The sequence below is a fragment of the Rutidosis leptorrhynchoides genome, chromosome 3 (assembly GCF_046630445.1).
Source record: "Rutidosis leptorrhynchoides isolate AG116_Rl617_1_P2 chromosome 3, CSIRO_AGI_Rlap_v1, whole genome shotgun sequence".
Lineage (NCBI taxonomy): Eukaryota > Viridiplantae > Streptophyta > Magnoliopsida > Asterales > Asteraceae > Rutidosis > Rutidosis leptorrhynchoides.
In genome coordinates, this window is record NC_092335.1 from 267,679,545 (window position 1) to 267,695,065 (window position 15,521).

General features: G+C 33.8%; 1 protein-coding gene and 1 long non-coding RNA gene across 4 annotated transcripts; both read right to left on the bottom strand.

Annotated features, from left to right (window-relative positions):
- Positions 1 to 6,829: 6,829 nt before the first annotated feature.
- Positions 6,830 to 9,347, bottom strand: LOC139897388 (uncharacterized). Of its 3 annotated transcripts, XR_011776549.1 has the most exons (6): positions 9,051 to 9,347; positions 8,908 to 8,949; positions 8,398 to 8,487; positions 8,005 to 8,294; positions 7,808 to 7,873; positions 6,830 to 7,277 (listed from the first exon to the last, which is right to left on the bottom strand). It is a non-coding gene; the product is annotated as an uncharacterized lncRNA (long non-coding RNA). The 3 variants fall into 3 exon arrangements; XR_011776548.1 differs by having other exon boundaries at positions 8,398 to 8,463; positions 8,908 to 9,347; XR_011776547.1 differs by having other exon boundaries at positions 8,908 to 9,347.
- A 360-nt stretch (positions 9,348 to 9,707) lies between these two features.
- LOC139900978 (uncharacterized) lies at positions 9,708 to 14,826 on the bottom strand. Its single transcript, XM_071883721.1, has 7 exons — positions 14,811 to 14,826; positions 14,584 to 14,706; positions 13,357 to 13,373; positions 11,636 to 12,801; positions 11,143 to 11,458; positions 10,939 to 10,996; positions 9,708 to 9,736 (listed from the first exon to the last, which is right to left on the bottom strand). The coding sequence occupies exons 1-7, from the start codon at positions 14,824 to 14,826 to the stop codon at positions 9,708 to 9,710; spliced, it is 1,725 nt and encodes a 574-aa protein (XP_071739822.1).
- Between the last annotated feature and the right edge of the window lie 695 nt (positions 14,827 to 15,521).

Genomic DNA, 15,521 nt, shown 5'->3' on the forward strand with positions numbered 1-15,521 from the left:
ATATCTTATAAAAAAAACAAAAAAAAATAATAATAAATAAATAAATAAAAAGTGGCACGAAGATATGGTTTGTGCAGATGCACTTTTGCGATTTATTTAAAAAAAAAAAAAGAAATCATAGTTAACTAATTTAGAACGTGGACCTTCACACTACCATGTCCGTAAACTTGTTTTTTTTTATGATTGGGATTTTTTTTTTATTTCGTTTTGGGCTTCAAACATAATTAAGTGTGTTGGGCCGAGATCTTTTATTTCGTGTGGGCCGAAATTTATTTTCTGTTAGGCCGAGTAAACAGGTTATATAGATTACACCGTGAGTTAAAACCGAAAAGTATCAGCAGAGCATTGGTTAGAGTATGGGGTGTTTAAGCAAGGGGTCTCGAGTTCGAGCCTGGTATGAAGTATTTTTTTAATTGGAAAAGCCTTTTAACTCTTCAAAGGTAGTTTATCTATATTTTCATTATTAGTATTATTATTGTTGTTATTATTATTATTATTATTATTATTATTATTATTATTATTATTATTATTATTATTATTATTATTATTATTATTATTATTATTACCATTTTTATTATTAATATCATAAGTATTAGTATTATTATTAGTAATATTATTGTCATTATAGTTATTAATATAAATATTAGTATTATTATTATTAGTATTCATTATTATTAAATGTATCCTTTTTATAAAAATTACCATTTTATTATTATAACTAGTATTATAGGATGAAACAACTTTTTATTTATTACTATCAATATCATTTTATTAAATTACTATTAGTTATATAAAACTATATTTACTACATATAACATAACTATATTAATATTTTTATAATAAATATTAATAAATGTAATTAATTAGGTTATTAATGAAACACATAATTAAAATAACAATTAATTCACTAATAATGCTTAAATTTGTTCGACTTCAATTATATGTGTTAATATATATACAAATGAGATAGGTTCGTGAATCCGAGGCCAACCCTGCATTGTTCAATTGTTCAATGTCGTTCTATGTATTTTTACTACAAAATACATTAGGTGAGTTTCATTATTCCCTTTTTACTCATTACATTTTTGGGCTGAGAATACATGCAAATGCTTTATTAACTGTTTTACAATATTTATATGCGTGAGTTTCATTAATCCTTTATTTAAATGCTTTTGCAATATATATTTTTGGGACTGAGAATACATGCGCTGCTTTTATAAATGCTTTACGAGATAGACACAAGTAATCGAAACTACATTCTATGGTTGGATTATCTAATCAAATATGCCCTTTTTATTAAGTCTGGTAATCTAAGAATTAGGGAACAGACACCCTAATTGACGCGAACTCTAAAGATAGATCTATCGGGCCCAACAAGCCCCATCCAAAGTACCGGATGCTTTAGTACTTTGAAATTTATATCATGTCCGAAGGAGGATCCCAGAATGATGGGGATATTCTTATATGTATATTGTGAATGTCGGTTACCAGGTGTTCAATCCATATGAATGATATTTTTGTCTCTATGCATGGGACGTATGTTTATGAGAAATGGAAATATGAAATCTTGTGGTCTATTAAAATCATGAAATGATTATTTATGTTAAACTAATGAACTCACCAACCTTTTGGTTGACACTTTAAAGCATGTTTATTCTCAGGTATGAAAGAAATCTTCCGCTGTGCATTTGCTCACTTTAAAGATATTATTTGGAGTCATTCATGACATATTTCAAAAGACGTTGCCTTCGAGTCGTCGAGTTCATCAAGATTATTACTAACATAATTATAATTAGATATATTATAAAATGGTATGCATATCGTCAATTTTCGATGTAAGGAAGTTTGTCTTTTCAAAACGAATGCAATGTTTGTAAAATGTATCATATAGAGGTCAAGAACCTCGCGATGTAATCAACTATTGTGAATCGTTTGTAATCGATATGGACTTTGTCCGGATGGATTAGGACGGGGCATTTCATATTACATAATGGTTTACAATAATATTACACATCAATTTAAGTCTTCGAATGCAGTTTTTAAACAATATTATACAAGCATGCTGACTCCAACTCTTGTCTATAAATTAGCATGGAACAGCGGAAGCTCTTAATAATCACCTAAGAATAAACATGCTTTAAACGTCAACAAAAATGTTGGTGAGTTATAGGTTTAACCTATATATTTATCAAATCGTAATAATAGACCACAAGATATCATATTTCCATTTCTCATAAACAACATGCAATCTGCATAAAAATCATTCATATGATGAACACATGGTAACCGACCTTAACAGGATGCATATAGAATATCCCCATCATTCCGGGACTCTCATCGGACATGATAAATCGAAGTACTAAAGCATCCGTAACTCGGATGAGGCTTGTTGGGCCAAATAGATCTATCTTTAGGATTCGCGTCAATTGGTGGCAATTATAATAAACACCAAAGGGGCATATTGGGTTCGATAATTCAACATAGAATGTAATTTTGAACACTTGTGTCTATTTTGTAAAACATTTATAAAACTGCATGTATTCTCATCCCAAAAATAATAGATTTTAAAAGTGGGACTATAACTCACTTTCACAGATTTTTCCTTCGTTGAAAATAAGACTTGGCCACTGGTCGATTCACGAACCTATAACAAATATGTACATATATATCAAAGTATGATTTAAATATATTCACAACATTTTTATTACGTTTTTATGATTTAAGTTGTTAAGTTAGCAGTCCTCGTTGGTAACCTACAACTAGTTGTTCACAGTTAGATGTACTGAAATAAATCAATATATATTATCTCGAATCAATCCACGACCCAGTGTATACAAGTCTCAGGCTAGATCACAACTCAAAGTATATATATTATTTTGGAATCAACCTCAACCATGTATAGCTAACTCAAACATTACTGCATATAGAGTGTCTATGGTTGTTCCGAAATATATATAGATGGGTCGATATGATATGTCAAAACATTGTATACGTGTCTATGGTATCCCAAGATTACATAATACATGTATAATACAATATAAGTTAGCTAGGATATGATTAATATGGATTTTTTATAAAATTTTCGTAGCTACAACAAGTAAAATTTTTCAATTTTGTTTTACCCATAACTTCTTCGTTTTAAATTCGTATTGAGTGATTCAAGTTGCTATGGCTTCATATTGAACTTAAGTTTATGAATCTAAATAGAAAATGTATAAGTTTATAGTCAGAAATACAGGTTACAAGTCAATATTATAAGAGGTAGTCATTTCAGTCGAAAGAACGACGTCTTGATGACCATTTTGAAAAACATATTTCCACTTTGAGTTTAACCATGTTTATTTGATATAGTTTCATGTTCATAAGAAAAATTATTTTCTCAGAAGAACAATTTTTAAATCAAAGTTTATCATAGTTTTTAATTAACTAACCCAAAATAGCCCGTGGTGTTACTACGACGGCGTATGTCCGATTTTACGGTATTTTTCGTGTTTCCAGATTTTAAATCATTAAGTTAGCATATCATATAGATATAGAACATGTGTTTAGTTGATTTTAAAATTCAAGTTAGAAGGATTAACTTTATTTGCGAACAAGTTTAGAATTAACTAAACTATGTTCTAGTGATTACAAGTTTAAATCTTCGAATAAGATAGCTTTATATGTATGAGAAAATGGGATGAAAAAATGGGGTGAAATCATAAAAACGGGATTACTTGTTATAAAGAAAAAAAAAGATCTTTAAGTTTATTTTTAGCTCATTAGTCATACAAGTTGTTAAATAATGGTTCCACATGTTTTTGACTCTAAGATGGCTGCTAAGAATGAATGATTAAAGGTGTATATACTAATAGTAAATACATCTAGAAGCTGTGTATTGTACGAGTACGAATACGGGTACATACGAGTAGAATTGTTGATGAAAATGAATGAGAATGTAATTGTGAGCATTTTTGCTAAGTAGAAGTACTTTGATATGTGTCTTAAAGTCTTTCAAAATTGTACTAATACATATTAATACACTACATGTATATACATTTTAACTGAGTCGTTAAGTCACTGTTAGTCGTTACATGTAAGTGTTGTTTTGAAACCTTTAAGTTAACGATCTTGTTAAATGTAATTAATCCATTGTTATAATACTTAAATAAGATTTTAAATTGTTATGTTATCATAATAACATGGTGTATAAATATATCTTAACATCATATATATATATATATATATATATATATATATATATATATATGTTAAAATACTATTACAACGATAATCGTTACATATATGTCTCGTTTCGAAATCCTTAAGTTAGTAGTCTTGTTTTTACATATGTAGTTCATTGTTAACACACTTAATGATTTACTTAATTATCATTTTATCATGCTAAATATAGTGTAACAATATCTTAATATGATACATATGTATTTAGTAAGACGTTGTTATAACGATAATCGTTATATATATATATATATCATTTTCAAGTTTCTTAAATCAATAATCTCATTTGTTTGTATATAACTCATTGTTAACATATTTATGGAGATACTTACTTATCATAATCTCATGTTAACCATATATATATATATATATATATATATATATATATATATATATATATATATATATATATATATATATATATATAACATCATGTAGTTTTTACAAGTTTTTAACGTTCGTGAATCGCCGGTCAACTTGGATGGTCAATTGTCAATATGAAACTCATTTCAAATAATCAAGTCTTAACAAGTTTAATTGCTTATCATGTTAGAAACATTTAATCATGTAAATATCAATCTCATTTAATATATATAAACATGGAAAAGTTCGGGTCACTACATAATTTATGAGTCCATTAGCTAGAGTAGGGTGGGCTTAAGTCCATTAAGACTAACTAGTGTGCATTAGTAAATTACTAAGCGTAATTAAGCAACCAATAAGCCAAGTAATTGTCATTAGAAAATAACAATTAGTATTACGTAGTCATAATATTCCAATTATGACAATAGTTAAACGTGTACCAAGTACGTAGCTCGCTTTAAACGTCAAGTGACACTAACGGTCATAAAAGCATTCGAAGATCAAGTTAAGTTATTAAGCACTTAATAGCACGTTGTAAGGTATTAACGAAAGTAATTAACATGAATAATGATGATCCCAGAATATAATCAAACACAGTACGCACAAATGCGCAGTTTCGTGAAAGTATAGAGCATAAAAATATAAGTCGAAAAAGTCGAGTCGTTGCACTAAATCAAGAGATCGGAGAACCAGTTGACCGGAGATTTCAGCTAGCATCCTACTTGATCCTATTTCGTACAATAGAGTTAATCCTGATATTGTGTTCTTATATTTCAATTTTAATGGTACAAACAGTATATTTGTATATTGTTAGCTTTTATGAAGCGCTAGTCAAATTATTCAAATAACACACACATAAAAAAAGCCAAGAAAGGTGAATGTATGTTAATGCATATACACATACCAAAATGTACACACACACACAAATGAATTTTTTTCAGAATAGTAATATTTGCATATAACAATACAGAAATAGATTTTCAAACCTGAGGTTTGTAAAAATAGAGAAACCGGCATTCCAGATTGCCCTTTTCAACCCGAATCAGCTTTTGAAATGCGAGTTTGAGTCCACGTATGCCCTAATCTGTACGCTTTTTCTTGTTTTTCTGACGCACACTGAAACCAGCATTTGGAATACCGGTTTGCACTCCTAGTATTTTTAAACTTTATGATTTTTAAATTATGTAATATTTTGCAATGTTTTTTTAGTTATGTTTATAATTTATATCTATCTACTTGTTGTATCAGTTTGTGTTTATTAGAAATTTTTTTTTTTTTTTTTTTTTTTTGAAGTAGTGTTATTATTAATTGAATCAATTTTTAAACAACACATTTATAAATAAACATAAGCACAGTTACAATTTTTTGGGTACACAAAATACATAATTAAACGTTGCATAAACTAAAAACGTTATATAAAGTAAACAAAACACATATGTAAAGCAGATGCAAGTGTATGAGTTCATTTCTGGTAATTGATCTTCTTCTTATTCCATCTCATTCATCTTGGTCGTTTAGAAACTCAAATTTTTCATTAGTATGTTCAAAATACACCACACTCAAGTGTTCGATCGCTACGTTTTCTTTGAGAAACTCAAACAACTTCGAAATACTCACCTGATTAACATCATCAATTTTGGACTATTTTTTCCCAAGCATTTTGTACCTCTTCATATCTAGCGTAAACGGAACTTTGTAATATACATCGACCCAAACAAGATTGGCTGACATGACTTAGTATAAATTTGTCTGTGTAGATTAAAAGAGTGATATCATGAAAACAAGTAATAGATGTATGTTTATATTGACTAGTATGATTTGCTAAACCGGCGTTATGATAGTCGGTTTCAGTAAAGCTGTCAAACAAGAACCGACATTATGAAAATCGGTTTCAGTAAAAGCTGACAAACAGTAAAATTGCTAGCAAACAGTAAAATATGACCATTTGACTTTATTACATTGAATATAAACATTACTCGTGAATAAACCCGAACAAAGTCCCGCGAATTGCGAGTATTTAGCTAGTTTATTATTATTATGATAATTATTATTATATTGTCGTTATTGTCACTCTTTACTGTTGATGTTATTGTTATAAATATTATTATATTACTAGTTAAATACCCGTGAAATTACGGGTTTTTTGAAAGATAACTCTTGAACGACCCTTGGAACAATAAAAGATTAAACTAACAAGCTGATTTTATATAAAACTAGATAAAAACCTAGCCGCGCGTTGTGGCGGCGAACAATAACGTGTGTTCTGTCTCAACTTGCTCATTAATCCTCATACCCGTGTTGTTACATCGAATCTCCATTAGTCCCAACAAATAAAAGATACACAATCAACGACAAACAAAGCAATGTACTATGTGACATACTATTTTCTTATTAAAACACTGTACTTTGTGTTCAATATTATATATGTACATCTGAAAAAATCGAGGTATTTCTCTACGTAAGGGGGTCGACTAATGTTTCGCGCGCATCTAATGAAGTCAACATCATAAAATGAGGATCTTGCAACAAAACTTTCATGCTTTATGGAGACTGTTCTTCAGTGGGAATCCACACGCTCCCTTGTTCACATCAACCATGATATCATGTTTTCTCGTCCCTAGAATAGGATTTTATGCGCTCTTCGTACGAAAAACCGGTACCACAGTTGTTGCATACAATGTCACAGTTGCCAAGGTCTCCATAAAAGACGGTTACACCCGCATTTAGTAAATTGAGCACATAATTTTAGCGTTGAGAATAAAGAAATACAATAAAAACGTAGACCAGAGAGTAAGTCTTAACTCAAATAGAAAAAGTATAGCACATATGCTGATCAACAAAACTCTTTTATTTTCTTTTCACTAAACCTTAATGTTTGTAGTTGTACGCAGTAGGTCCTGACTCAAGTAAAAATAGCATAGCATGAATGTGGTTAATGTATGATCAACATATAAAAAGTGAACAAAAGCCTTTGCATACAGTAGGTTTTAAGTTAAATAAAGACATCATAGCATTAATAGGGTTAATCTATGATCGACATATAAAAAGTCAACAAAGTCTTCAACTGATTTTCAAACAAACCATAATATGTGCAAATGCATAAAATCCTTTGTGTATGACCATAGAGTAACTCTTAAACCAAATAGAAACAACATAGCATGAACGTAGCTATTTTATGAATAGCATAACATAATGAAAATAAGTAATCATGCAAAAGGGTAGATACCTTCAGAAGTTAGCAATCATGTGTCATTAGCAGCGGAACTTGTAGAGGCGTGTGCGCCATCGAGTACTTGTAGATACAATAAAGGCGTAAGCATCATCTTACATGCTGTTTCTTGAGTATGAGAAACATTACCGAAATACAAATAGAACAAGCGTAAATAAACTATAAAATAAAAGAATTAATAAAAGCACAAATACCCGAGCCACAAATGCTAGATGTAGAAGTATATGTTCGTGTAGAAAGAGAACTTAAAAGTCTAGCTGACATGTTTCCTGTCTGATTGCGATATCTAAGAATGTTTAAATCCACCATTTGTGTAGGTGTTAAAGAAGTCGTAGCTAAAAAACATCAATTCCACTGGCATTTTCAGCACGCAGATCGCTACTTGCAGCAAAATTCCATCGACGCTTCCTGCCTCTAAGAGAAGTAGGATCAACATGTTATGCAGTCCCAATCAATGATGACGCCTCAATGTCAACCGTTGGAACTACAAAGAGAAAAAAACATAAAAGCGTAAATTAATGAGAAGCTGTAAACAACATGTATTTGGAGCTGATATATAAGCAGTGAAAATAGAGAATGCAGATTACCAGAATAATGTACCAACTGCGTATTATTTGCTGGCTCAACTTCAGTAACTGGCAAAGAACCATCATCTGCGAATACGTATTGGATTCCGGCTAATGACAAACAACACAGAAATAAGAAAAAGTAAACGCACACCAATTAAAAATAACCGTATTCGATTTCAGGTGAATAAGTAGTAGCAGATTTCATACCTGCTGCATACACATTTGCTATATCTGATACACATATTTACTCAGTCAAGATTAGTGACATCACATCTTGCAGTGTTAAGAAAACTATACATTCATAGTGTACTTACTAAAATGTTTATTATAGCATACTTGTGGCATCAGATGTAGCAAAAAAAACTCAATATATATAAAAAAACAACATAGAAAGACATATGAGAGTAAACATAAAATGAAAAGCAAAACAACTAAAAAATGCTAAATAAACAATACAAACAACTACAACATGTAACACATAAAAAAACAACTATATACAGTAAAATCAACCATTGAAAGGTTCAATACCTAGTAATAATAAGCAATAGCAACGTTGGAATTGACGTAAACCTGCAACAATCGGAAGCTATCAACAACAACAACAACAACAATACCCAATCCAACGAAAGTAGGGTATGGGGGAGGTGAGTGTAGACAATCATTCCTCGTACCCTAGATTAGAAGGAAGTCACTACTCCACCCGCGGGTATAGAACCCGCGCCTAGATAAGGTCGTCCCTCCCTCTACTCTAGCGCAAAAGAGATTGCTTCCTAAAGGACCTCCGGCCCGAAGAGCTCATAAGAACGAAATAGAGAGGGCAAATGATACGTACCTGTACGAGTAATGAGCGCCTAGCAAGAAGCAACCATACACAGTAACCATAAAGGGGACACATATAGCAGTAATGCACAACAGTAGGGCAAAGAGCATGAATAAAATAGTGCACATAACCATTTAATTTCAGGTAGACAAACAAAATATATACATATACATATACATATATACCCACCCACACAGACACACACATCTATATATATATATATACCACACGAAAGCATGAAAAAAAAAAAAAAAAAAAAAAAAAAAAAAACTCGTGCTTAAACATAAATACATATAGATACATTCGTAGATATATATACCTAGGTACAGATACAAGACAGACAAACATACATACACCAATACATGCACTTACATACATAGATACATATATAGATACAAACATATACATCGGTACATATATATAGCCTAAAAACATATACATAGATACAAAGGCATATAAACCATGTAGAGGGGTATAAATAGTGTGGTTATTGAATATCTGGTTATAGTTATATATGTAGTTGTATAATAAAAGTAACTAACACAATGAAAAAAAAAAAAAAAACAAAAAAACAAAAAAACCTACTCAATAATTCTAATTCTACTCCTCCACAGGCTCCTATCAGAAGTCATGTCCTCCGTCAGTAGGAGCTCTTTCATGTCAAGCTTCAATCTATCCTCCATCCTACGTCTAGGTCTACCCCTTCTCCTTACGCCGCCAACGGCGAGGGTCTCGACTCTCCTAACTAGGGCTAAAAGTGGGCGCCTCCTAACATGCCCAAACCATCTAAGTCGTCCTTCCCTAAGTTTGTTGATGATGTTCCCAACTTCCAATTTCTCCCTAAAAACTCCATTTGGTATCATATCTAGCATGGTCTTACCACACGTCCATCTAAGCATCCTCATTTCTGCCACCTCCATCCTCCTCTCTTGGGCCTTCGTCATTGGCCAACACTCTGATCCGTATAACATGGCTGGTCTAATTGCCACCTTAAAGAATTTACCTTTCAGTTTAAGTGGGACCTTCTTGTCGCACAACACCCCTTTCGCAGCCCTCCACTTCAACCATCCTACTCGTATACGATGCGTCACATCCTCATCTATCCTTCCCGAAATGTGAAGCATCGAGCCTAAATATCTAAAGGACTCTTGCGGGGGTAGAATCTGATCCCCAATTCTGATATCCACTATATCGCCGTGTTCCTCTTCGCCCCCCTTGAAATCGCATCTAAGGTACTCCGATTTAAGTCTGCTAATCCGTAGGCCATTTGATTCTAAGGCGATCCTCCATTGCTCTAGCCTCCTGTTAAGCTCATCCTGAGAATCCGAAACTAATACAATATCGTCGGCGAAAATCAGGCACCATGGGATGTTGTCTTGTATCCTATGAGTCAACTCGTCTAGGATCAAAGCGAAAAGATAAGGGCTAAGGGCAGATCCCTGATGTAAACCAACCTCTACCGGGAAAAACTCTGTGTTTCCTACCGTCGTACGTACACGAGTCTTCGCCCCCTCGTACATATCTCTAATAGATCTTATATATCTACTTGGGACTCCCCTAGCATTAAGAGTCTTCCAAATCAGCTCACGCGGGACACAGTCATAAGCTTTTTCCAAGTCTAAGAACGCCATGTGTAAGTTCTTTTGCTTTTCCCTATACTTCTCCATAAGGCTTCTAACTATGTGAATCGCTTCCATCGACGAGCGTCCTGGCATGAAGCCGAATTGGTTCTCTGAAACCTTTGTCTCGCATCTGAGCCTCGTCTCGATCACTCTTTCCCAAAGCTTCATAGTATGACTGAGTAACTTTATGCCTCTATAGTTACTACATAATTACGCATCTCCCTTGTTCTTGTAAATGGGAATAACCTCACTGAGTCTCCATTCCATAGGCATATTTGCGCTTCTAAACGTCGTGTTGAAAAGGTTTGTCAACCATCTAACCCCGTCACCTCCTAGGCACTTCCACGCCTCAATCGGAATTTGGTCTGGTCCTACTGCTTTGTTTCTTCCCATCTTTCGTAGGGCCAATCTAACTTCCTCCTGATTAATCCTCGTGCAGAAACAGTTGTTTTGAAACTCCTGAACCTCGTGGGGTTCACCGTTCCGCTCTGGTCTTCCCCTACCGAAAAGGGATGCGAAATATTCTTCCCATCTTTTCCTAATAAGGTCTTCTATCGCTATACTTTGCCCTGCTACATCCTTGATATATTTGATGTTACCTAAGTCCCTCCTTCCTCGCTCCCTAGCTTTGGCTATCCTATATATGTCATTAGCTCCCTCTTTAGAGTCTAGTTTTCTATATACGTCTTCATATGCTTTGTCTTTTGCAATTGCTATGGCCTTCTTAGCTTCTCTTTTAGCTTCTTTATATCTTTCTTCTACCCTAGTTCTCTCTTCAGGTGTCCCTTCTCCAAGAGTAATGAGCTCCCTAAACCTCGTCTGCTTTAACACGACTTTCGATTGGACATCGTCACTAAGCCACCACGACTCTCTTCTACTCTTATGGGCTCTCGATGTCCCTATAGCCACTCCTAAGGTCTCTTTTGCCACATCTCTGATAGTGGACGCCATGCGATTCCATATCTGGTCTGCGTCCGTAGGGGCAACGTAATCCTCTTCTACACTCAATCTATTAACAACAATCGCTCTAAAAGTCTCCGCATTCGCTCCATAGAGGTTCTTCCAAAGGATTCTAGGTTGTACAGCCCTAGCCCTCCGGCCAACTCTTCCCCTAGTAACTAGGTCCATGACCAGCAATCTGTGCTGGGAGGAGCACGTCAAAGCTGGAAGGACCTTACAGTCCCTACATGTCCTAAGTTCCCCTTTACGAAGAAGCAAAAAGTCAATCTGGGTGCTGCGACCCCCGCTATGGAATGTGGCTAACTGAGCATCCCTCTTCTTGAAGAAAGAGTTTGCTACCACCAACTCGTGGGCAATGGCAAACTCAAGAATTGAGCGCCCCTCTTCATTTCTAGGACCAAACCCAAAGCCACCATGGGCTCCCTCATAACCTTCTGCCTCCACTCCTATATGTCCATTCAGATCACCACCTATAATCAGTCGATGGTCGGCTGGGCACCCCCTCACCACCTCATCTAACAATTCCCAAAAACTCTTCTTTTCCGCATCACCTAAACCCGCATGAGGTGCGTATGCACTAATGACCGTGAAAGTCTCCTCCTTAATAATTAAACTAACCGACATAATCCTATCGCTAAACCTGCCCACGTCAACAACGTTATCTTTATGTAGTTTTCCTAAAAAGATACCTACCCCGTTCCGTGCTATCCTAGAACCCGAGTACCACAACTTATAGTCCTGAATCTCTATCGCCTCTTCACCCTTCCATCTAGTCTCTTGAACACACACTATGTCTACCTTACTCTTAAGAAAGGTATCAACGAGCTCAATCCTCTTACCAGTCAAGGTTCCTATATTCCAACTACCCACTCTAATCCTACCAACGGTGGCTACCCTACAACCTCCTCTAACCCCTCTAGGCCTACCCGCCCCTAAAACAGGAGAACATGACCTCAAGTGACCATAACTATGCGAAGGATCTATATTACTTTGTGCACTAAAAAGATGACCAAGTACAAGCTAAACAATATGAATAAGATAAATTCGTATAAATTGTAAATTATAATATTTAGAACTAAAAAAGGATATATAAATGTAAGTTATACTATAATATAAATTACAACTAGGCGGTATATCAATAAAAGAATAATATATAATCCAATATAGTCAAATAGGAGAGAAAGAAAGGAAAAATATATATATATGTATATATAAGAAGAATTTATACCCAATGGAAAATACTTAATAAATTTATAAAAAAATCTATTAGATGGAAACTTAATATACTATAACTACAAAAATATTACTCGTAATACGGGGAAAGCACAGGTTGTAAATGCGTAAAAAAAAAGACAAACAGCATAAAAGTTTAAGTTATGAAAACCAAATAGAAATTGTACAGTAAGGTTGGCTACAGAAAAGTTAGGTTATGGAGAAGAGAAATTTAAGGGTCAGAGAAAACAAACACAGCCTTATGAGGATGAAGGAGTTCCGGTAGCAGCGGCTCCCGACGGCAAAGAGGTAGCAGCAAACAGCGACTTAGCTAGGTTTCTGGATCGCGAGGACTTTTGTTACAGGCTCCGTTATATTACCTGCGAGAAAAAAAAAATAAATAAAAATGACCGGGAACTATTCCGGCGACCTGAGAGGCGGCGCGTGGTGGCGCGTTGCGAGAGGTTTGCCGGCGAAAGTTATACTCTCAGGTTCGAAAAATTGCTGCGATTTTGATGGTGCCGGTGACGGCTTCTAATTTGATCCAAGCTAAGAGCAATTTAAGTTTAAATGTAATAGGTGGCTGTTTGCTTTTTGGGGTGGAGCAAGAACACAAACTTAAAAAAGAAAGTGAAGATACGAATTGCAAAATCGGAAGCTGTCAATGAACATTTACATTTACAGGTGCGATTAAGCAACAACAATGAAGATAAAGACAAAATTCCAACTTAGATTAAAAAATTACCGATTTCTTCATTTGTTCCAATTGACGTAAGATGTTAGGGTTTCAATCTGTTCCACCCTTTTCATCATATTTATGTGGTGAAGAATTAGTAATAGGGTTTGAGGTGATTGCTTTCGGACTTATTGTCTGTTCAACAAATAGAAAATATCATGAATGAAAGAAAGAACGAAGAGATTACCAAGTATAGTTAGTTCTTTTGTGTAGATGCGCAAAAAATACTTCATAAGAACCAAAAAGAAAGCTAACTGCAACATTAATAAAACTACCACCGAAAAAGTGAGATTTCCATTTGCAAAATCAACAAATAGTTGGTATCTCGTTCATGGACGACACCCCCAAAAGTCGATAGGGATAAATGAAAATCAACGTAAACATGATTAAATCTGTAAGTAGCCAAAGAGCACCAACATACGACTTGAAATGCAGTAGAAATCCGTGTAAAAACTAACCATTAATAACAAAATTGCAACCAAAACCATTGAAAGATATACCAGCTCATGAAAATTCACTTATTTTTAGCTAGACTCGAAACTGATAAAATAGTTTGATATTCGCCAAAAGCGTATTCTAGGACAACCACCTAAATCTTTTTTTTTAAATAGTCTAATGATAAAAATTGAAGTATTAGAGACCCAAACCATTTAAATGAACACATTATAATTAGCAGCCCCACCCATTTTGCCACCATTAAGAATTACTACTAGCTAACCAGCTTTGTTTTTTTAATTGTCTAACTGTTTTATACTACTATGTAACATCAAAAGTTGCATTTACATAGAAGGGGAGATACATCAACAAAGATATGCCTTATGAAAAAAAATTTATAAGGAATACAAAGATAATACCTTCTATATCAGCAACATAAGCAACAAATTCAACTGGAGAAAAGTAACTGCAGGTGATCAAATGTTTCATGATAACTTCGTAAGCACTCTCTGACTGTTTATTTACCTTTAATACCTCCTGCACTTCATGGAGTAGTGAATAACAATAGCAATACCAAAAAAAAATTAATTAGGAGAAAAAAAGAAGAAGAAATGAGGCTCAGATCCGATTTTAAAATCAAGCAAACGAATATGAATCGCCATGGCTGCAATTGTTAGATTGCCACGTCAAGAAACGAATTCATTTATTCTCGTTGCTCGACCCAACTCCCACATATTTATCATCAGAGCCTATTTTATTAAACCTTCTTAAATTGTGAGTACCAAAAGGCACTGTCACTGATAGAAATTCCAACTGAACAACGGTGTTGCAAATCATAGCAAAGTGTATCTTTTTTTTTTTTTACTACAATCATTTAGCAACAAGGAGGCTACCACGTCTTAAGACGGCAACCAAACTCCGTTTAGTAGCTGGAATTTGAGAACAAATCTGCATAAGTAGAATATTTGCATCATAAACGTGTAGTCAGTCGCCATTGCTGCAACTAATATGTTGCCTTGCCAAGAGCTGACTGAAGGCACATATACTATACCGTCACATATTTAGCAAACTGTAAAAAGGTAACAACAAATAAAATATGAGCAAAAAAAAAAAAAAAAAAAACTTGAACTCCCAAATTAGTATTCTCATTCCCATTCCCATAATAATCAATACAAAAATCGATGTATATTACAATACAACAACATTATCCAATCCCACAAAAGTTCCTCTACTATGTTAAACATAAAGTCATTTTGAATCAGCAAACGACAAAAGTTTAAAAGAAGACGTTAAATTTAAGACTCTTTGTTTAATAGTGTTCAAATTCTGAATTTGTCAAGGAGACTTATGTTTAACC

Excerpts from the sequence above, each read along its gene's own strand:
- LOC139900978 (XM_071883721.1), bottom strand. Across the intron at positions 11,459-11,635 it reads GTCGTGTTAAAGCAGACGAG|GATAGCCAAAGCTAGGGAGC; the intron begins GTTTAGGGAGCT and ends TGACATATATAG. Across the intron at positions 10,997-11,142 it reads AGTGCCTAGGAGGTGACGGG|TCATACTATGAAGCTTTGGG; the intron begins GTTAGATGGTTG and ends AAAGTTACTCAG.